This window comes from Solea senegalensis, linkage group LG8 (genome assembly GCF_019176455.1).
Source record: "Solea senegalensis isolate Sse05_10M linkage group LG8, IFAPA_SoseM_1, whole genome shotgun sequence".
Classification (NCBI taxonomy): domain Eukaryota; kingdom Metazoa; phylum Chordata; class Actinopteri; order Pleuronectiformes; family Soleidae; genus Solea; species Solea senegalensis.
The window spans coordinates 1,546,135-1,570,159 of record NC_058028.1 but is presented as its reverse complement, the minus strand read 5'-3'; the positions used below and the strand labels follow the sequence as shown (position 1 = coordinate 1,570,159).

General features: G+C 40.1%; 1 protein-coding gene across 2 annotated transcripts in view; it reads right to left on the bottom strand.

Moving 5' to 3' along the window:
* Positions 1-6,352: 6,352 nt before the first annotated feature.
* The window catches only part of LOC122773272 (calsyntenin-2-like), a 347,251-nt gene continuing 329,578 nt past the window's right edge, over positions 6,353-24,025 (bottom strand). For both annotated transcript variants that reach the window (XM_044031814.1, XM_044031815.1), the window contains 5 exons: positions 16,029-16,199; positions 13,317-13,462; positions 12,189-12,312; positions 8,468-8,652; positions 6,353-6,593 (listed from right to left, as the gene is read on the bottom strand). In XM_044031814.1, the coding sequence (XP_043887749.1) occupies positions 6,378-6,593; positions 8,468-8,652; positions 12,189-12,312; positions 13,317-13,462; positions 16,029-16,199 (842 nt within the window). In that variant the 3' untranslated portion in view covers positions 6,353-6,377. The remainder of the gene's footprint in view (positions 6,594-8,467; positions 8,653-12,188; positions 12,313-13,316; positions 13,463-16,028; positions 16,200-24,025) is intronic.

Genomic DNA, 24,025 nt, shown 5'->3' with positions numbered 1-24,025 from the left:
GTCGTACAAAATTAGTCAAAAAAATCATAGTAAAGTATGTCGTACAAATTTTGACAAAAACGTCATAGTATAGTATGTCGTGCAAAATAAGTGAAAAAAAAGTATACATAGTATGTCATCCAAAATCAGTCAAAAAAAGTAATCGTATAGTATGTTGTCCAAAATGTGACAAAAGAGTCATAGTATAGTATGTTGCCCAAATTTTGACAAAAAAAGTCATAGTATAGTATGTCGTCCAAACGGTGAAAAAGTCATACTATAGTATGTCTTCCAAAATCGGTCAAAAAAGCCATAGTATAGTATGTCATCCAAAATCGGTCAAAAAGCCATAGTATAGTATGTTGTCCAAAATAACTCAAAAAAGTCATACTATATAATATGTCGTCCAAAAACCGTGAAAAAAGTCATAGTATAGTATGTCGTCCAAAATTGGTCAAAAAAGTCATAGTATTGTATGTCGTTCAAAAAATCATAGTATGTCGTCCAAAGTTGAACCCTTATGTTTCAGGATTGCAGAGTTTCTTTGTTCCAAACAGGACTTGAACCCCAGTCTTCTACATGAAAGGTATGAGTGCTAACCACTACACCAACCTTGCTGTCTCTATGGTTATCACATCATCACCCTATAGTATGCAGTCCAAAATCACTGATAAGAGTCATAGTATAATATGTTGTCCAAAATCACTCAAAAAAGTCATAGTATAGTATGTCGTCCAAAAACGGTGAAAAAAGTCATAGTATAGTATGTCGTCCAAAAACTGTGAAAAAAGTCATAGTAAAGTATGTCTTCCAAAATCACCCAAAAAAGTCACAGTATAGAATGTCGTCCAAAATAGTCATAGTATACTGTAGTGTACTGTACTATACTAGTTCTTTTGGACCGATTTCGGACGACATACTATACAAATGATAAAAAACAATATCAATAACACACATTGTTAATGCGTTGCCATGTGATATTTTTCTGTGTATGTATGTTGTACATATGAGAAGTGTGGTTAGTCATTTACAGTTTAGCTGCAGGGAAGAAAGATAGAATTTCGCTTCACTAAAATAAAAGTATCACTGTGGGATGTCGGTGTAAAAGGTTAGAAGGGAAATGTTTGAATTTTGTACAACTTTCTAAGCTTTGGTGAACTCATCACTGCTTTTATGGCCTATTTAATACTCCACTAAGTCAAGAATAAAAAGTAATCCAGTGAGGATCAGTGCTGCACATTCGTCTGAAGAGGATAAATACTGTAGTTAAAAAAGAAGAACAAATGGACGATTGCATTTAATTATTCTGATCACTTTAGGAGGATTTTTTTGCGAGATTTCTTTTTTTTACCATGTGAAAAAGTAACACTAATGAGATTTTGTCATTTAACCAAACAGCCTTAAAAAACAAGAAACACAGACCTTTGGAAACAATGACACAGTCACACTCCACAGTATCCACAGCTCAAATTCAGCTGTGAGAAGTGTTACTAACACTCACTTAGTCTCACTTTCCCCTCATCTTCTGTCTAATTAAAGAACATCCCTGCACTGGCTTGACACCTTGTTAGCAGTACTTTTAGAAACTAAGCAACACCTCGACGCCTTCTGTTTACACTGGTCCATAAAATAGTCATGTAAATAAGTTTTCTTCTGTGGTAGATCTGTAGGAAATGTCCCAGTTTCAAATCAGTGAATATTGATCATTGTCATAATAAATGTAAAATGGTTAAAAACAGATTTTGCAGAAAATATATTTACATCCAAGGGAAGACATTCAAAGTGATTACATGTGTTATACTGTACCTCACAGTGTGTTTGTACAATTCATATACTATACACTATACTATATGGTTGTAGATTGAAGCAATTGCTGAAGGTTATTTTATGATATTGTCATTGTATTATTGCCTGGGCTTCATCTTAGAAATGTTTTTATTTGCACACAAACCAATTAGTGTTAGTGAATTCAACCTATGCATTTAAACCATCCTTTATACAAACCAGGAGCAGGAGCAGGAGCAGGAGAAGGAGCAGGAGAAGGAGCAGGAGAAGGAGCAGGAGAAGGAGCAGGACCTGTCCTGGGTTTTGAACTCTTGACCCCCCTGTTACAGGCCCAATTCACCTCCACTTGGCCGTGGGCTGCCCATCTCTGCCCAACATACATGCATTACAGTTTATAATCTGTGATGGTCAGACAAAAACAAGACTCACAGCTAGATTTCAAAAACAACAGTTTTTATTGGCCAATTTACAGAAAGTGCTGTAGTGACCATTCCAAAGAAAAACAGACCAAAATGTCCAGAGGAAAAAAAGAGAAACCTTAAAAAAAAAGAGAAAAAAGAAAAACAACAACATTTGTTTTCCATGTTAATTTCACCGCCTTCTTCTTCTAAAACGAACATCAGGACAACATTAGGACTTGGGCCGCTGCAAAATCCACCAGTGGGTGTGGGTGGAGGGGTGAGTGGGAGGATGGGGAGTGAGGGGGGACGTTACAAGACCGGGTGTCACAGTAGATGAGGAAAACTCTTAAACATCATATGAGATCTTTACATGAACACAGAGCTACAGGACACACACATACACACACATACACACACATACAGTCACTTCCCCAACAGAAAACCTTTTTGACTTTGACCAAACCTCAGGTTATCAGTGGACAACTGAACCATCAACCACTTGTTTTCTGTCCTTTATGGACTCTCTGCAGTCAAACGGTGCACACAGATTGGATTAAGGATTAAGGATGGCCATGACTACAAATTAACGCCTGTCCACTTCAAGGTGGAAAAAGAAAAAAAACTAACCTCCCCCGACTGGGTTTTCTAATTTTGTCAAAAGTGACACTGCCAAAAGCCCTCACTCCTCTTTCTCTGATTTAATGCTAAAAGTTGCACCAGGCAACTTCACAAGCCAGTGGCCCCCGAGGGTTTCTAATGAAGTGGGATTTATGGAATGCGACTTCATTCCTTGGAACCACATTTCTTCCATTAATACCGCATTTCATTCAGTCGGAAAGTTTCTTGTTGGTGAGATGCACACTCACACACACACACACTCCTCCACTGAGTTCAACTTGGTAAGAAATGAGTGAAGTTGCATTTTAAACTTCCTTCTACGTTGAACCACCACAGTTTAAATGAGTTAAATCCACTTACTCACAGATTCTGATCTTGAAAAGTGTGAAACTCTTAATTGACTCAAACTTGTCTTGACTCAGTTGAACTTTTCCATACACACTGATGTTATTTATAGATTATGGACATGAAAGTACATGGTGGTGCTTTATCTTAAATTAAAGTTCCAGTGTGTGACATTTAGCAGGGTGTATTGGCAGAATGTGAATGAACAGTGACAGCGTATGAAGGTTTTGTTGCCTTGGATTTTTTCTTTTCTTTCAGGTCCCTCTTGTGGTGTCGCCACAGCAGATCACAGCCACACAACCTTCTCATTTATTCGGGCACAAGGAGCACACTGGTTGTGGTCCCCTGGTGGGTGGGGTCATTTTAGAGTGTCCAGTCAACAATGAGCAAATGGGGATTGGGTAATAGACTGAGGGGTACCCCAGCCCTTGACCTGGCAGGAACTCAAACTGGCAACCCTCCGGTTGCCGTGTGTCCTTTCTGCTTGGCCATAGGCTGACCACTTTCGATGCCCAGAAATAAACCTTTTATATGCACTTGAAGCCAGGGCCTTGCTTTATAGAGGCAGCCATCTTTAGCCACCATGTTTCTACAGCAGGCCCAAAGGACAAAGTTTTGAAGCATAAACCAATGAAGAGAGAGTGGGCGGGTGTCTACAGTGTTTTGAGAAGATTAAACCTGAAGATTCACGTATACACCTCATCTGCTGACCAACAACTGGACACGACTGTGAAGGCCGTGATCGTTTTCCTGACCGTGCTTTGTTACAATCTGCAGTCTCACCATTCGATGGCACTAATTCTTACACAGTGGACTTTTATCACAACTCTTTACTTTTTAGATCTGTTTTGGTCTCAACCAACTCAACCAACTGAGAAACGACACAGGACTCTTTAGTTGTTAAATGGTTCAGTTACGTACACGAGCCATTAATCACAGACGGCCATCAATCGCCATCATGTCTAGTTATTTATTTATTTAACCAAAAAAGACTTTCGTAAACACGCTAACATGTTTGTCGTATTGGGGGGAACATGATACTTCCCTGTGGGGTTCGCGTTATTGTGACCTTTCACATTACATTTAATCATTTTATACCTTCTTAATATAACACTTTGATCAGAGCTTAAAATCTCTTGGTTTACACACTTCATTGACTATGCATTATAGTTACATATAATTACATTTTAAACTAATCTCTTATTTTGAATATTGTTTTTTTATTATTATATTCCTTATTCCAGAGTCAGACATGCACTCTTGTAGCTGTTATTAAAGATGTCATTATAATGTTCTGCTCACAACATAACTCAGTCATTCAAACAACAAACATGTATGTTATACATGTTAAAGGGGAAAATGCTGTTATCACATTTTTAATGTGAAATATCTCAGCAGCAAAAGCTGAACTGAGCCCTGAACATGACCGCGTTCCTAAAGCTGCTTCTTTTCCTGAAATGATCTCATGGGGCTGTATGTGGATTTTTCCTGGACCTTTTCCTGGACCTTTTCCTGGACCTTTTCCTGGACCTTCTCCTGGACCTTCTCCTGCCATAGCTCCCTCGTGAAACCTCTGATCTGGACTCTTTTTGTTGTGTAAACATCTGATCTCCTGCTGCATTTGTTTCCAAGTTTACTGAAAAGCATTTTCTCTCCAGGAAAGAGTTCATGTCAGAAAACAGCTTTAGGCCCTAGAAATGACCACTTTTGAGAACCCTATTTTGATAAATAAAATTGGCTAGTTTGTTAATACCCTAACGTCTAGTTAAATTATTCATGCGTAGTAAATTTAGGAGCTATGCGTTGGGGAGGGCAGTGGCATTTGGTCAAATTTGATAGTGAACCACCTTAAAATGCCTCTGCCACACTTTGAATGGGCTGTTTATGGGTTAAGACTTCTGGTTAGAAGTAGGTTTAAGTCAGGGTCATGTGAGGATTAGTGTTAGTATGTAGTTCTGATGGTTAAGGTTAGGGTAAGAAGCTAACTGCTGGGAATGCAATATGTCTGTGAATGTCCTCACTAAGAATCCTGTACAAGAACGTGTGTGTGTGTGTGTTCTAAAACCTTTTCTGGCATAAACTCTGACCTTGTCAGGACCGCATGGAGACCAAAACCTATTCCTAATGAGGCAGGACCTAATTTCTGAGGAACTGGTTAAGTTTAAGGCTAAGATTTGGATTGGGTCAGGGATGATGCTTTGTTTAGTCTGTTTAATGAATGGAGATCAATGCAGTGTCCTCAGAAGAATAGTTTTGACCTTTATGACAACTATTAAAAAGTACAGCTTTCTTCCTCTCTTCCTTGTGGTCGCCATCATGGCTCGACTGCAGCTGCTACCGTGTCAGTCACTATGGAGGCAGCTGGAATGATTTGAACACACAGAGCTGAGACCGAAGGGTCAGTTCTGCAGAGACTCCTGCAGGCTCAGGGTTTGGGGGTGTGTACATACATATATGAGGAGGAGAGTCTCTGGGTGGAGGAAGGGAGTGGGAGGGAGGCTCACACATTATACTCAGTATTTACAAGAAAGGAGCATATAAAAATGTACAAGGAGACTCCTGTCGTCTCCAAAAACTCAGTTCAATATGACCTGTGACAGCACACCCATTATCTTTTTTTGTTTTTTTTTGAGTACCATTGAAAATATGCTATTTCTGTAAAATCACCTGGCTGTGCCACAGAGGCTGGAATAAAGACTGATAAATAATATGAAGTATACAAACCAAAAAATAGTCATGTTTCTCTTCTTTTCTTAAATAAAGACTATTTTGCATTAATGGGACATCAGAAATGTCACTGGGATCTAAAACATTAGCTTTGATTGACAAGAGGGATTCGACTGTTTTAGCAGTGGTGGAGACAGTAAGAGAAATGTAGTCACCTAAATTTGGCGAGCTGTCCCTTTAAGAAGGATGAGCGTCCTTTGATTGATGAGCAGTTGTCGAGTCGCGTCCTTTCTGATCAGCTGTATAAAATGGGGAGGCTTTGTGTGTGTGTGTGTGTGAGACGAGGCTATGGATACATCATTGCAATCTGTGTGCGTGTGTGTGTGTGTGTGTGAGTGTGTGTGTGTGTGTGTGTGTAAAGAGAGAGATCTCATTTTTAGATCATCAACAATTTATAAAGTCATTTTTATAAAGTTTGTTTCAACCTTCTGATTTAAGGTTTGTGTTTGTGATGTTGCAGAATGACTGTGTTTTTATGTTTGTGTGTGTGGGAGACACTGTGTGTGTGTGTGTGTGTGTGTTTCAATAACATATTGTTTTTTTGTCCCAGTTTAGGCCTTTCCTGCTTGAGCGTTGCATCCTGGGTAACTGGACGTCCACATCTTCCTCGCTGTCATCCGACTCAGCACTGGTGATGTCATCGTCTTCCTCGTCTTCTTCCTCCTCCTCTTCACTGTCCTCCTCATCCTCCTCGCTGGCCTCGTCCTCCTCCTCTGCAGCCTGGGGCTCCTCAAGGTTCTGTGGTGAGAAATATTTTGTTTCAGGAAATTCAGAAAGAGTCACCGCAGCGATGTTACATAATCATATCCTTTATGATAATAATAATATTATTATTATGTAACAATTATTATAAATAATTATTATTATAAATAATTATTATTATAAATAATTATTATTATAAATAATTATCATCTGGTTGCTTTCCGGACCCCTCGACCGAAACTGCACTTCTTGCTGTCACTGAGCAACTCCACACTGCCAGGGCTGCCTCTCTCTCCTCTGTGCTCATCCTCTTAGACCTTTCTGCAGCGTTTGACACAGTTCACCACCAGATCCTGACTTCCTCCCTTCAAGAACTAGGTCTCAGGCTCTGCACTTACCCTTCTCTTGTCCTATCTTCAAAACCGAACATACAGAGTAACCTGGAGATGATCTGTGTCGGAACCCTGTCCTCTAGCTACTGGGGTCCCACAGGGTTCTGTCTTGGGCCCTCTCCTCTTCTCTCTATACACCAACTCTCTTGGTTCGGTTATTCACTCTCATGGTTTTTCCTATCACAGCTACGCCGATGACACCCAACTCATTCTCTCTTTTCCCAGCTCCGACACACAGGTAGCAGAACGGATCACCGCTTGTCTGACTGACATCTCTCAGTGGATGTCTGACCATCACCTGAAACTCAATCTGGACAAGACTGAGTTTCTTTTTCTCCCACCACAGATCTAACCATCACCCTCAACAACTCTGTGGTAGCTCCTTCTCATACCGCAAGGAACCTCGGTGTGACACTTGACGACCATCTCTCCCTCACTGCCAACATTGCTGCAACAGCTAGATCTTGCAGATACATGTTGCACAACATCCAAAGGATTCGGCCTCTTCTAACCCAGAAGGCGGCACAGGTTCTGGTCCAGGCTCTTGTCATCTCACGCTTGGATTACTGCACCTCCCTCCTGGCTGGTCTCCCTGCATGCGCCATACGACCTCTGCAACTCATCCAGAATGCAGCAGCTCTCCCACACTACACCGCTCCTCCGCTCCCTTCACTGGCTTCCTGTAGCTGCTCGCATCCGCTTCTTCTTGCTTGCGTTCCATGCTACAAACGGATCCGGTCCAGCCTACATCCAGGACATGATCAAAACCTACACCCCAGCCCGCCCACTCCGCTCTGCATCGGCAAACCAGCTCGCTGCCCCCTCACTGAGAGGATCGCAGAGGCACTCGCAGAACTCCAGACTGTTCACTGTCCTCACTCCCCATCGACATCCAGACAGCTGAAACTAAACTAAAAACACATTTCTTCCGACTCTACCTCGACTAAGACGACAACACAAAAAAAAAAACAAACAAACAAAAAAATAAAAACTTGTACATCGCACTTATAACTAGCACTTCATAATTTGATCTACTTGAAGCTCTTACTTACTTCTTGCTCTTATTTGTACCCAAATGTTTAAATGCACTTTTGTAAGTCGCTTTGGATAAAAGTGTCTGCTAAATGACATGTAATGTAATGTAATGTAATAAATGTATATGTGACAAAACACAAACATGTCATTTCACAATATAAACTGTAGCTGTGACTTGGGATCAAAGTGCAAAGTGGTGCTATTTAATATCATTTATTCTAACCATGGAGCCATTGCTATAACTGTTGTTAGGAGATCATGTTATTATACAGAGTTTCAAGGTTGGCTCCAATGAGTAAGAAAACATTAATGTTTCATAATTATTTAATATTGTCACGAAATATCGATATGGCAAAATTCCCTGGAATATTTTGATTTTACAACTTTAAGCTGATATCGCCCAGTTGGCACCGACACCCAGACCACCCTCTTCACGTCCTATAAGCCTCCGGTATTCTCCTCAGACTCCTTTCATCCTCCTACCTCCATTGGGTTGACGGTGATCGTGAGAGCTGAGTCTTTCCAGGTCATGTCCGTCTCTCTGGTCATCTCGACCTGCTTGTCATCCTGTTGGTGGTTCAGGTGAATGCGGTAGATGCCCAGCACCACAACTACCACCAGGGCGGCGATACACATCACGATAACCACTGTGGCGGCACTTGGTACACCTGGACATTAGAGGAGATGGGAAGGTGAGAAAAACAGAAAAGATACATCTCTGTGTCAAGACCTGGTACTTTGAAGATGGTGTGATTTTAAATATCAGTATCTCGCTCTCTCTCTTGAACGCAATGTTCAGGTAATAACTAACTAACTAACTAACTAACTAACTAACTGCGGACCTAGACAACGATGAGCTTTAAAACTGCAAACCAAGTGAAAAGTCCAGCTATTAAAAGAGAAATATTCACCAAAAACCCAGTGATCATTATTTTGTCACTATTATTGGGTTTTCGTGAAATTCATCTTTGTTATTGTCAGTTTGACCCAATAAAAAAGTCAAATCACTGTCTTGGAACATGAGGCTAGACGTGCTCAGGGACCAGACCTTTGGACCACGTCCATGTTTCAACAGCTCCAGACACAGAATGATGCCACTAATGGTTGAATGGATGTTCTGGTGACAGCTCGTATATGTATATATTCTTTATCATCTGTTTGTGCTCTGTTGACGGTCGCCCTCTTAGTACATAATTCCACCACTTTGCTCGTATCCTGAGATAATGGTGTTTTTCTCTGGTGATTTTCTGTTATTACGGTTCTCTGCTCTCTTTGACATCGATTGCCTTTTCAAACAGGATATTGATTTCCTCCAAACGTTTCCTCTTTAATGATTTTGTATGAGAGGCCATTTGAACCTTTACATAAGATGGGTCCTTGTTGGTAATGGTGATCTTTAGGGTTCAGTTTTAAATGTGAAAAGTTTGTGTCACTTAGTTCATTCCCAACTAAGATTTCTGACACGGATTTCATGTTCCATGTTTTCAACGAGAGAGAGAGAGTATCCAAGTTTCATCTGGGACCTGGCACGAGACATACAATACAAGCACAACCAAACTTCAAAAACAAGGACTATCCCTTTAAACACTGAAATCTTCAAATGTTCAGTTTGTTAACCCAAGAATGACTGAACCACAGGGAAATGATGATGAAAGTCTTGTGCTGATTAAGCTAAAAAGCAATTTTTGTACCTTTTTGAAAGTCGGCCCAGTTTGGCTGTCAGTTCTCTGAAGACGGACACTTTAGTAGAGTTAGCATCCAAGATTGAGTCATTTATGCAACTCACAATGACAGTGTGGATTATTTCTGTATAGCTCTACAAAAATACTTTCAATTTGATTTCAATGCGTATGGCGATGAGTTACACAAAACATCCAGACATGAACACCTTTGTCCAGTAAACCTAATCAATGGGGACCAATGGTGATTGGGTACATTATTCAGCCCTTGACCTGTTGGAATTTGAACTGGCAACCCTCTGGTTAAAAGCCCAGTCCGTGTGAGTTATTATATAACCCATATGGGTCCCAATTGGGTTTGTTGGTGGTTGGTGGTTTCCATGGTGGTCCACCCGCGTTTGTCCACGGTCTTCCCAGTGGGACCCATGTTACTGAAATCTTATTGGAGCCTGGAAAGGGTATTAAGCGGGGATGGATTTGAAATAGGCACACACTAGAAGGAAACCGCTGACAACTCCATTTTGGATCCATATTGTCAGCCCTAATATAGCCTATATGGGCCCACATGAACATGCTGGCTGGGAATACTATCGTTAAAATCACAATTTCATCCACCATGCTCAGTAATGGTAGAATCTCATCATGTCTTAACCCAAGCATGAAGTATAACTTAATAGAATCCTGTAAATGAGCCATATTCATGAATGAATCGGTTATCTCCAGCTGTTTCCCCAGAGAGTCATGGAATGCATAACCTTTTAAAACAGACTTTCACATTATGTGAAAAGTATTACAAAGTAGTACATTAAAACATAAATTGTATCACTGATATATTTTTATTTTATACTGGAGTGGCAGCCATGAATGTGTCATTAACGTTAATTTAATTAATTTAGTTCATAACTCAAGGATTTGTCTTGATCTCAAAACATTGGAATAAAAACCAACCGACCTTTCTTCACTAGTCTCTGCCTGTGTGTGTGTGTGTGTGTGTGTGCGCATGCTCTAAAAGAGAGGCTGCACAAAGCTTCAGGCTGAGGAAGATTAAAGACTGTAGATTTAGTGTGAAAATCTAGAGAACTAGACTAAATCAAATGATCATCTGAAAAGTCCCCTATGAATCACACTCTCATTTAAACAAACACACACACACAACATTGTGTTATGATCTAAAAACATTGACACAAAAACCTCATGACTTAATCTCAATTGTTAATTGTGCTTTGCTGACTTATTTTTCTCTCCATCTCACACACATATGAACACACACACATATACGCATACGCACACACACACACACACACACACACACGCCTACCCCAACTCTCTGAGCTGTTAACAGCACTAGTCACTGAACTCCCCAGGACTGTAAGTAGGATCCATTAGAGCCTGATGAATTATTAAATGTGGTGTGGTTGAAATTTAAGACGTCTCTTCTTCTCATCGTGGTCTCTTTGCTTCTCAGAGGGAAGAAATACATTTACTGCATACTGGCTGAGAGCAGCTACACTACCTTTGTCTAGCCTGAGTACTTCCTGTTTTTGAGCGATCAATGAGAATGTTCCCATTGTATTTTGGTAGGACTCTACCCACTGATGATGTCACAAATAATATCAAACCTTCTATCTCTTATAATGGGCACACTGTACAAAATGACATGTATTTGAACAAAATGTGGCATGTGTATGCAGAATCTGACATTCTACCATCAAAATAAGTTACTAAGTAATCCAGATCTGATCCAGATTACAGATTTTAAATGAAACATGGTTCAGTCCCATTTAACAAGTTCAGATTACAGCAGCATTTTAACAGTTCATTTTGTCATGTTTGTCAACAGCAGAGGTGGAAAGAGAAGTAAAAGTTTTGATTACATTTGACCTAAGCACAAGTAAAATTACTCGTCTAAAAATGTACTCAAGTGTAAAGTAAAAAGTAGCTTGTTTAAAATAAAGTGTTTACAAAATAAAATATGTAAACATATAATGTATCAGTCAAAATAGGTCAAAGGTCACAAATGCTTTAACTTTCTCACTCAATCAGAGACCTTAGCGACAATTCACCTGTCCTCATCCTGTCATCATTCACCTGTCCTCGTCTTGTCCTCATCATTCACTTATCATCATTCACCTGTCCTCATCTTGTCCACATCATTCACCTGTCCTCATGATACAATTCAAAATGAAAGAACCATCTGGAAAATCAGTGGTTACATGGAAACGAGTGAAAATGGTCACCTCAGCAACTGTTTAGAAAAGTGTTGTTATATACACATACAGATATAATAAAGATCTCAACGTGCTCCACAGAAAGTGTAAATATGGTATCGGTTCACATTAGAGGAAGCACTTTATATCACTGGAATTATACTCCAGTAACTGCTTATCAAATTCTCTCTTAACTGTCGTCCAAGTGAGAATTATTAATATTCCAGCAAGAACACATAATAAAACAGATAATATGAAATATTATCCATCAAACAGGAAGCACAGACATCAATCATTGTGTGTTGATGTGTTTCTTACCAGAGCTGTGGCTGGGGTAAAGGCTGTGAATCATGGATGGATGGTGGACCACCTGCATGTACTGAGGCGGGGCCACCAGGTGATTGACATGTCCCTCGGCCTCTGAGCTGTGCAGCACACTCACCTGTGTGGGGAACACATGAAGAGGCTGAGGTGATGATTTCATTCTCTGAGATCTTTCCAGTGCCAAATAAAATGCAGCCTCACATTTGAGAGTGTAAAGCGAGGCAGTGAGGAACAGGAAAGGGAATGTATTCATGTCTATTGGGGAACAGACTCGGCTCAGAACAGGAAGGTGAAGTGTAAGCCAGAATCCACTTGACACCCTTCAAGTTAGAAACTGCATCACAAGTGAGACGTTTGGTTTCCTCTGAGTAAACAGCAGAGGATGTGTGTGAAAAGAGGTCAGTCCATTCTGGCATTTATCATTCAGGAAGAGCACTATATCACCGGTGGACTGTATGAAAGAATGAATGAATGAATGAATGAATGAATGAACGGTTCAACGACACTTTGTGAATATTACATGGAGATCTGCAGTGAAACTACAGTCAAATTGAAACAACTCTGGTTGCTTTTACTGCAGGTTAACATTGGCACAGTTGGCAATAAATCCATGACTGAATCTAATTTTATATCTATAGTATTAGTATATCATATACGTAACTCCTTAGTTAGCGAGTTTAACGGTGATACGACACAAGGAAAAAAAGCTGCAGTGTGTAACATTCAGGGAGAAATGGAATAAACTACCCACAGTTAAGTGTGAATAATTGCTTTAAAAGAAATCATTTTGTTGTTTTTAAAATTACTTTTTTATATCTTTTATATATGCTGTCGGTAAAGGCTTGTTAATCTTGACCAGCAGCGGCCAGAGCGTGTATTTAGCTTTAATTTTTATGCAAATGAAGAAGAGTGACATCCTTTAAGGTCTGTGAAGGCCACTGTCATTAACTTACACCTTTGTTCTTTAACTGAAATCTATGTTTTTAGCTTGATCTGTTAATGGAACTTATTTTTGTTTGAATGTAGACAAACATGACTCTGATTATCTGTAAAAGAATACAGACTCAATGTTCCAGCGATCTTCTTGTGTTTTGATGGATGTAAGCCACACACATCACTGACCTCCAGGTTTAACTCGTTGCTGGTGTAGCGTCCGTTGAGCTCTGAGCAGGTGAGGCGAAACCTTCTTTCTGTCAGCTGATTGGGCTTCCAGTTATAGTAGCGCACCTGTCTGATCACCTGTTCATAGTTGGACATGGAGTCCACACCTGTGGAGAGGTCAGAGGACAGCAGAGGACAGTTAACCAACAGCACTCACACACCACAGCTGCTGCTCACAGTGTTTAATATGAAATACATCAACACGTCCATCTGTGTGTGTGTGTGTGTGTGGGATTATTTAATGCTGATTCAGAATTACCAAACTTCTCCCACACTACTGTAGGGGAGGAAATATCTTCCACCAAGTAACAATCTCTCCCCAAGAAGTATTCTGTCTTTCCGGCGTTAGCAAGAGGTTTTCAAAAGTAAAGTAAGTATTTATTTAATCTGACTCCATTTAAACAACAATTAACTTTACTTTTAAATATTGTTGGGAATTCAATTTAACCAATCATTTAAAATGTAAACGCTTTAAGAATTCAATCCTATTGTGAAGAAATCTGACATCAGTCTAGTTCAGGGATGGTTTATATTATAAAAACCACTCAGTGACCTTTTTCCACATTTAGTCCTAATGCCTAGGTTGAAGTATTCAGAGGTCAGAAATGTAACTCAACACTTTACAGGACATGATACTCAATCTTTTCTATTCAACTCAGAGGTGGAGGGTATGAGTGTTAAATCTCACCATATAACTAGACTAAATAAATCTTCAATAACAGATTCTTAACTATTTAGAACAAAAGTCTCAACAAGGCAATATTAGAAATGAAGGGTTAACATACCAGTTTATTGAAATGTCCAGTAGTAGAAAATACAGCCAGTAAGTTGTGTGACACACAGTTGATGTGTGGGAGCTTCTGTTAAGCAGACCAAACTCCCCGATGAATGGGAGCTCTGTCCCTTATATCCAAGATGTCCCACCAGAACACAGACACTTTACATTTACTCAGGAATGCTATTTCCTTCTGAGGACCTTTTAATCACCATGGGGTATTTTCACATGACAGTTGAGCCACCTTGACTTGTCTACTTCCTGCACTGAGACACACTTCAAATGAGACAGTGTTTACACTTCAGAGTGGTGGGACTGTCCCCAACTGATGAGGTTTGAACCTAGTTGATAAATTCATTTACAGATAATCAAAGAGCAGAATATACAGAGTGATGACGTTTCGTCTATTGTCTCCAGGGTGTGGTCTCACTGTCTTACACTACACCGCACCTCCGCTCCCTTCACTGGCTTCTTGTAGCTGCTCGCATCTGCTTCAAGACTCGCTGCTGCTTGCGTTCCATGCTACAAACAGATCCAGTCCAGCCTACATCCAGGACATGATCAAAACCTACACCCCAGCCCGCCCACTCCGCTCTGCATCGACAAACCGGCTCGCTGCCCCCTCACTGAGAGGATCGCAGAGGCGTTCACAGAACTGGAGACTGTTCACTGTCCTCGCTCCCAAATGGTGGAACGATCTCCCCATCGACATCCAGACAGCGGAAAGCCTCCACATCTCCCGCCGCCGACTAAAAACACATTTGTTCCGACTCTACCTCGACTAAGACGACGAAGAAAAACAAAAAAAACAAACAAACAAAGAAAAAAAAAAACATATACATCGCACTTCATAGTTTGGTTTACTTGAAGCTCTTACTTACTTCGAGCTCTTACTTTGTACCCAAATGTTTAAATGCACTTATTGTAAAAGATGACGTCTAATGAAGTTTATGGACCTGATGTTGTCATGTGGAACAGAAAGACAGAAAGGTAAGTAAGTGGACGTGCTGATGTGATGCTCTGTCAATGAAGCTGTGGGTCAAATATGAACGTAAGTTAGTGATGATGCACCTTCATAGACCATCGTCTCAGCATGAGTGATAATACTGCTTTGACTGAAACATAGACAGAGTTAGTGGCTGACATGGTGCCTTTGTTATTTATTGTTACTTTTATATTTAATTTGATTTATTTTGGAACTGAGCTTCATTTAAAAAAACAAACAATCATATATCCCAAATGAAATTAGTTAAATTAAATGAGACAATTTCATGGTATTAAAATGTTATTACTGCCAATCACAAGCTCGCCTCTTCCTAATGTTAAAATGGTGCGGCCATACAAGCATGACAGTCATTCAACTGGCTAGTGCTGAAATATTTGCTTAAACAGATTTCAGTCAAGAACACTGTTGTCAGACCTGACACTGACGAGCACAGGGAGCACAATACAGGAGGATGCAGTGGAGGCAGCTGAGGTTTTATCCTAACCCAGCAGCTCTTTGTTATTTCAACAACATGTGAACATTGACCTTACAAATACTTTTGGAACAGAATCATATGACACAACATTTAACATTAATAATTAACAACAGTAATAAACACACATTAATAATACATTCATTTAGTTGACACTAAGTCAGTGTCTGCAGCCTCTGCTATTGTCCCCTCACAACTACTACAAGACAATGTCAATGTTTTGGATTGATTGATTTTTAATTGCTAACATTAACTTACAAAGCACAAGTTTCACCTAAGCAACAACTGCCCGGAAAGGCTTAGTGTATATGTTTTAGTGGAAGTCTCTCGACAAATGCTTGTACTGCGACGATTACCCTGAAGCCTCCACTACCTACCTAGGAAGTATCTAAGTGTGGTGTTGTTACCATAGTAACCTACCGTATATGGACATGCCAGAGGTGGAGTTTGTGGCATCGAGGTGTTTTCCGAGCAGAGTGCTTCGCTGCAGTTGGAGAGACTCATGCTCTGGTCTCAGCTCCTCCCCCAGGACCAGGATGTCACAATAGTCCAAGTTATGAATGATCTCCTCCAGCACCCCAGGCCGATGTGCTGCACACACACACACACACTCAAAGCAACTCCAATATACGGCCTTGAATTGTCATGTGACAGTAACGGTTGTGGGAGAAAACCCTTGGACATGTTGAGGAACCATAATTCAAACAGCACAAGACACAACACGCTAGCTCTTACTCCCAGAATGCAATTACCCATCAGCTGCTTTAGTAATCCGTCCCCTCAGACTCTTTTCTTCACAGCAGTGCTGTGTGGCCACTGGAGCTCTCTGCTGCTGAGCACTATGAAGTGGATGGTCCATAATTTGACCTCAACAGAATGACCTAAAGTCCTAATAAACAAAACATAATTGTCCAACACAGATGTGACAGGTTTACTGTGTAATATAATAAATCTAATATAATGTAATATCTGCTACATGTTAGGTTCTGTTACAGTCACATCAGTGTATCATACAATACGCAGATGATGTCGCACTGTTGTGACACTAATGAAGCATCTTTTCTTCATCGTTATAATAATGCACCTCTATAGCTAACAGGGCTTTGCTCTCGGTGCTGTTGTCTCAAGCTCGTTTTCCATTAAAATGCATCAGAATGAGTTATTTATTGAAAAAGTTATTTCAATAAACAAAGTCTGTGTCAGCACAGAAGAATATGGTGATGTAAGAAAAGAGTTGTGGAATGTTGTGGCTTCCTGTCGTTTCCATGAGCGTTCCAGTGCAGTGAAATGCAGAGGCTGAAAGGATGGATGGAACGTTTGCCATGTTTCAAGACATTTTCATATATTATGTATTTCCATGCAGGTGTTTGACTGATGGAAACGTTGGTGACCTTCCACCACAGTAATTGCTGTTTTGTTACATGGCCAAACACACTAATTGGTCACAGGATTCATTTATGAAATGTGACAGATCAGTGTGAAGAATTCCCTCATTGGCTTGCTTTAATATACTGTATGCAGAAGGCTCCTCTTTGATTTATTCCTCAAATTTGCAGAATTTTTTCACTTAGTTGAATTGATCATTGTATTGATTGTTGCAGTTATTCACTCAGCCTGGCTTTGTGTTTCCACTTGGTCTTAATTGGTGCTTAAACATACTCAAACAGAAGGGAACATGTGCTAAAGGTGACACCAGTTTAAACACAGTGATATTCCAGGCTGGGTGCAGTTGTGTGTGTGTGTGAGTGAGTGAAATTCTCAACCCTTGGTCAGTCTTCATCATTAAATATTTATTATTAAAAGCCATTGGTAATTGAAAGTCTAAATATTAGGATAACATGTCGTTGTACAGACAAAGAGAAAGCTATTGTGCTCATTCCTTGCCATTAAAAAGCCAATCAGAGCCTGCTATAAAGAAAAATATAGATAATAAACAAGCCAAGAGTAGATAATTCCTGCTTCTAGTTATATATATTATAGGTCATTAGACAGATGGTTATATGTGTCACTTTGAGAACGTATCTCCAGAAGAGGAAGTAGCATCAATTCAATTCAATTCAATTCAATTTTATTTGTATAGCGCCAAATCATAACATACATTATCTCAAGGCACTGTACATAGACAACATCAAAGAGAGCAGAGACCCCCAACAGTTCACACAATGAGCAAGCACTAGGCATCAGTGGAGAGAAAAAACTCCCTCTTAACAGGAAGAAATCTCTGACAGAACCAGGCTCAGAGATGTGCGGTCATCTGCCTCGACCGGTTGGGGTGAAAGGAAAAATGGGGGATAGTGGAGAGGTGGGGGACAGAAAATGGGGGGAGAGAAAGGACAAGAGGGAGATGAGGGAGAGACAGAAGAGAGAGAGGGAGACCAGCAGCAGATACACAACAACTGTATCAGGTTACAAATTTATACAGTTACTGATATCGACTTTTTAATTTACAAAATAATAATAATGGTGACGATGAGCGTAGCCTCGGAAACTGGATCTTGATCCTGCAACCTGCATGATGAGAATACAGAGAGAGAGAGAGGGAAGGAAGGAAAGACACAAACTAGGGAGAGAAAGAGACAAGGTTAATGACATATAAAAAGTCATAATCAAATGCTGAGTGTGAGAGAGTGAATGTGCGTGTACCACCGGAAAATCCCCCAGCAGTTTAGTTCTATAGCAGCATAACTAAGAGATGGTTTAGGTTTCCCTGAACCAGCTCTAACTATAAGCTTTATCAAAAAGGAAAGTTTTAAGTTTAACTTTAAATACAGAGAGAGTGTCCGCCTCCCGAACTATCATTGGAAGCTGGTTCCACAGGAGAGGAGCCTGGTAGCTAAAGGCTCTGCCTCCCATTCTACTCTTACAGACTCTGGGAACCACAAGTAAACCTGTATTTTGTGACCTAAGTGGTCTATTAGGATGATAGGGTAAGACTAGGTCTTTCAGGTATGAAGGGGCCTGACCATTAAGTGCTTTGTACGTGAGGAGGAGGATTTTAAATTTAATTCTAAACTGTATGGGGAGCCAGTGTAGAGAAGCTAACACTGGAGTTATGTGGTCTCTCTTTCTAGTTCCTGTCAGAACTCGTGCTGCAGCATTTTGAATTAACTGAAGGATTCTAACAGACTTGTTAGAACATCCTGCTAATAAGGAGTTACAGTAATCTAATCTAGATGTAACAAAAGCATGAACTAGTTTTTCAGCATCCTGTAAAGACAGAATGTTTCAAATTTTCATAACGTTCCGCAGGTGGAAGAAGGCTGTTCTGGAAATTAGTTTTATGTGTGAATCAAATGACATTTCCTGGTCAAAAGTAACTCCAAGGTTCCTCACAGTGGAACTGGAAGCCAGGGTGATGTCATCTAAAGTGACAATGTGGGCAGAAAGTTTTTCTCTGAGGTGTTTAGGGCCGAGTATAATGACCTCAGTTTTATCTGAGTTTAAAAGTAGAAAGTTACAGGTCATCCAGGACTTAATGTCTCTGAGACATTCCTGGAGTTGAACAACCTGATTTATTTCATCCGGCCTCATCGATAGATATAGCTGTGTGTCATCTGCATAACAATGAAAGTGTATGTTATGGTTTCTAATAATGTTCCCTAGAGGAAGCATATATAAGGTAAAAAGTATAGGCCCAAGCACTGAGCCTTGTGGAACTCCACAATTAACTTGTGTTTGTAATGAGGCTTTATCATTAACGTGAACAAACTGGAATCTATCAGATAAGTATGATTTAAACCAGCAGAGGGCAGCACCTGTGATACCAAGAGTCTGCTCCAATCTCTGCAGTAGAATATCATGATCAATGGTGTCAAATGCAGCACTAAGATCTAACAGGACAAGTAAAGAAACTAGACCATTATCTGACGCCAAGAGAAGATCATTACTAACTTTAACTAGTGCTGTTTCTGTGCTATGGTTTAATCTAAAACCTGACTGAAAATCTTCAAACAGGCCATTAATGCGCAGATATTCACATAATTGATTGGCAACAGCCTTTTCTAAGATTTTAGAGACAAAGGGAAGATTAGATATCGGTCGGTAATTAGCTAAAATATCTGGGTCAAGGGTCGCTTTTTTTAGAAGGGGTTTAATAACTGCTACTTTAAACGTTTGGGGCACATATCCAGTTAATAAGGATAGATTAATTTGAGTTAATATAGAGTTGTTAATTAAAGGAAACACATCTTTAAACAGTTTGGTGGGGATAGGATCTAACTGACAAGTTGATGGCTTAGATGATGAAACTAACGATGTTAACTCAGGGAGATCTATAGGGGAGAAACTGTCTAACTGTGCACCTGGTGCTTCTAAAGCTTTTGTGCTAGAAGGTGAGTCAGTCCCAATATGAGGGAGGAAATGATCAATTTTTTCTCTAATTGATGTTATTTTATTCACAAAAAAGTTGATAAAGTCATCACTGCTCAGTGTTAAAGGAATAGATGGTTCAGTGGAGCTGTGGCTCTGTGTCAGCCTGGCTACAGTGCTGAAAAGAAATCTATGATTATTCTTATTTTCTTCAATTAGAGAAGAATAATAGGCAACTCTAGCTTTGTGTAGGGCTTTTTTGTAAGCTACAAAACCATCTTTCCAGGCTATATGAAGTTCCTCTAGGTTACTGGAACGCCATTTTCTTTCTAATCTACGTAACGTCTGTTTAAGAGCACGAGTATTGGAGTTAAACCATGGTGCTCGTCTCATCTGATTCACCACTTTCTTTTTCAGAGGGGCAACACAATCTAATGTAGTACGCAGTGAGGCTGCTGTACTATCAACAAGGTTATCTATGAGGGCGGGAGTAAAATCACAAAAGGTACCTTCAGATGTACTGACATATGGCACCGAGTTAAATAAAGGTTGCACTGTCTCTTTGAATGTATTAATATTATTATCAGACAGGCACCGGCTGTAGCTGTATTTCTTATTTATGTTATTGTAGTTCATTATTGAACAATTAAATGTGAGTAAATAATGATCAGTAAGGAGAGGGTTTTGAGGAACTATGTTTAAGTTATCAATATCAATACCATAAGTTAAAACAAGGTCGAGGGTGTGATTAAGGCAATGAGTTGGTTTATTAACGTGTTGAATAAAACCTATTGATTCCAACAGCGAGTTAAATGCGCAGCTAAGACTATCACGGTCAACATCTACATGGATGTTGAAATCCCCTACAATTATGATTTGATCTGTTTTAAGCACCAACTCAGATAAGAACTCAGAGAACTCTGATAAGGTGCAGGTGGACGATAAACTGTGACTATTATAATTGGTTTCTGTGATTTACAACTAGGATAAGATAGATTAAGAATAAGGCTTTCGAACGATGAATATCCTGGTTTGGGCTTGGGATTGATTAATAATCTAGTATTAAAAATGGCTGCTACTCCTCCTCCTCGGCCTGAGCTTCTAGGAATATGGGTATTAGCATGAGTGGGTGGAGTTGATTCATTTAGACTGACGTAATCGTCTTCATGTAACCAAGTTTCAGTTACACAGAATAAATCAATACAATTGTCGGAGATAAGATCATTTATTAAAACAGATTTTGAGGAGAGAGACCTTATATTTAATAGTCCACATTTGAAAGTGGTATTATTTGACTCTATTTTATTGTTGGTATTAATCTTTATTAAGTTAAAATGTCTAACTCCTCTTCTGTTTGTTATTGGTTTATTTACTTTATTTACTTTAGTTTTTACTTTAGTAGGTCGAGGGACAGACACAGTCTCTATGGGGTTTTTAATAGGTGACTGCTCGAAAAGAAGCACAGAGAAGCATGAAAGACTGCAACTCTGTGTCCTGGTCTCAACTCTGGATTGTCATGGGTTTCTAATAAAATGCCCTAAGCTGCTAGATAAGAGAGCTGCTCCATCCAAAGTGGGATGGACGCCGTCTCTCCTCATGAGACCAGGTTTCCCCCAGAAGTTTTGCCAGTTATCTAAAAACCCAATGTTGTTTTCTGGACACCACCTCGACAGCCAGCGATTGAATGACGACATGCGGCTATACATGTCATCACTGGTTACATTGGGCAAAGGACCAGAGAAGATTACGTTGTCAGACATAGATTGTGCGTACCTACACACAGATTTAACATTAACTTTGGTGACCTCCGATTGGCGTAATCGGGTGTCATTACTGCCGACGTGAATAATAACTTTACTGGATTTACGATTATCTGTAGCCAGCAGTTTCAGATAAGACTCTATGTCGCCCGCTCTGGCCCCGGGAAAACACCTGACTGTGGTCGCTGGCGTCGCTATTTTCACGTTCCTCAGGATGGAGTCACCAATTACCAGAGTTGGTTTCTCAGTCTGTGTGGTGCTGAGAGGGGAAAACTTGTTTGAGGTGTGAACAGGTTGGTGGTGGACAGGACTCTTAGGCTTAACACTACGCATCAGGCTGTGCACATGCCTCGCTTGATGTCGCCTCTGTTCTCCTATATTCAAATGAATCCCTTCAATGTAAACTCAAGGGCCTTCACTGTTCTCCAAACACTCAACAGCAGAGATTCCCCAACAGTGTAAATATGCAGATGAACACTGATCTCTGAGCTCCAGTGTGGGTGACATGAAAAATAAAACCACGCTGAATTACAAAGAAAAGAAAAGGTCACAAAGTCATCAGTTGTAGAACGACTGCAAGTAAGCTTCAATAACAGAGCATGACCCTGAAAGCAAAGAGGGAAAAATGTTGAGCACACAAATGATGAGTTAAAGAAAGAAGTGGTGACCTTGACTTTGACTAAAGGCTTGAATAGATACTGTAGAGTAAGAGAGAGAGAGACGAGGCAGTGCTGAGCAGGCTCAATGAAGACAGATGAATTACAGAGGCAGACAAAGCATGGTCGAGGGCGACAGAGAGGGAGATTAGCAAGGTCCAAAAGAATTGTACTGTATGCTGCCCCAAAAAAAGAAATGTGCAATTTCTGTTGAATCCTTTAAACCTCGACAGAACACAAAATCTGCTCGTTCCAGAACTTTGTTGTGTTTCTTTCTCTTCCACACACACTTTTTGCTCATCTCTCTTTTTCACTTTCTCTCCATTATTGAGTCTTTTTCTCCAGCTTTCAGCTAATCTCTTTTCACCAGCTGTGGTCTTGATTTCAGCAGAAGAAAGAACTTCATCAACTCCCAAAAGCAATGCCACTTTCTACTTGTCTTCTTTCGCTGCATTACACACAATGAAGGCTTAAAACCTCACTCTCGGTCTGCTTGTCTACTCCTAATTGGCCATGGAGCCAAGTGGATCTGGGCTGAACTGGTCTCCTTCTGCTTTGGTGTCAGATTAGTGGACAAGACTCACGTTGGCAGCAAAATATGTCATTCTCATTTGCTGTCGGTCAAGGTGGTGTGACTTGGAGGATCAGGTCTTAGTCAGCAGAAGGGGGTTTGCAGTCTCATACAGAGAATAAAGAAACAGTGGAGACACTATAATAACACATATACAGTACATACATATATATATCTATATAATAAGTACACAAGGCCAGACCTCAGCAGGAAACTGACTCTACATATGGAATGAAAACAGGCGCTCTTGTCTGTTCAAGTTCACTTTTGAGGTTATTTTGCAAAATGCATCACAGTGACTGTGAGCAGCGAGTGGAACTAGCTTTCGCTCTGACTGCACTCTTTTCAAACTCAAAAGAGATTAACATGCAGTCTGGTGTCAATTCATCTCTTAATCTCGTCTAATACTGCTATGCTACAATCCTCCAATTGCTTTCTTGTAAATACTGCCCATTTAATTCACTTTGTTTTTAGCCAAAGCCCAAAAGGATTGAAGCCAATTACTTAAAAAAGAAATGTGTTTGACTAATTAAACTCTCCTAATTAAAGAGCGACAGCAAAAAGAAGTCATTACACAAAATAATTTGAGGGTTTCTATCCTTTTTTGTATGCTTATTATTTCCATTCTCTTGGACACTGACGATACCACGGACACAAATCTGTGGAGAAATGTTGTTCACAGCTGTTCTTAAGTGGAAAAGTTTGGTTCCTGTAGCTTCTGCTTCAGTAGTTATTCAATTGGATTTACGACATGGGACACATTTTATTTAGCCAGTGAAGCCGAGAACCAGCTGGAGACGAATTAGCAGAATGGCTCTTTTTTGTATTTGGGTGTTTTGTACTTTCTGAAAAGCCAAAACTGCAGAGACAAGGAGTGATTATTGAGTTACAGACCTCACACACGACTGCACCTAAAGCAGAGTTCACGCTTCAGGTCACTGATGGGTTTCTGAAGTCACAGCTAATCGCCCTAATCGGCATTTGATCAGCAGTCGCTGCGTGTGAAATGTCCAGACACAGCTCATGTCCGTCACGCCCTCCTGACACATCGCACTTCTCCTGGTACAAAGGCATGATGAGGTTGATTGTTCACTTCCCACCTGCTGTTATCTGTGTTTACAC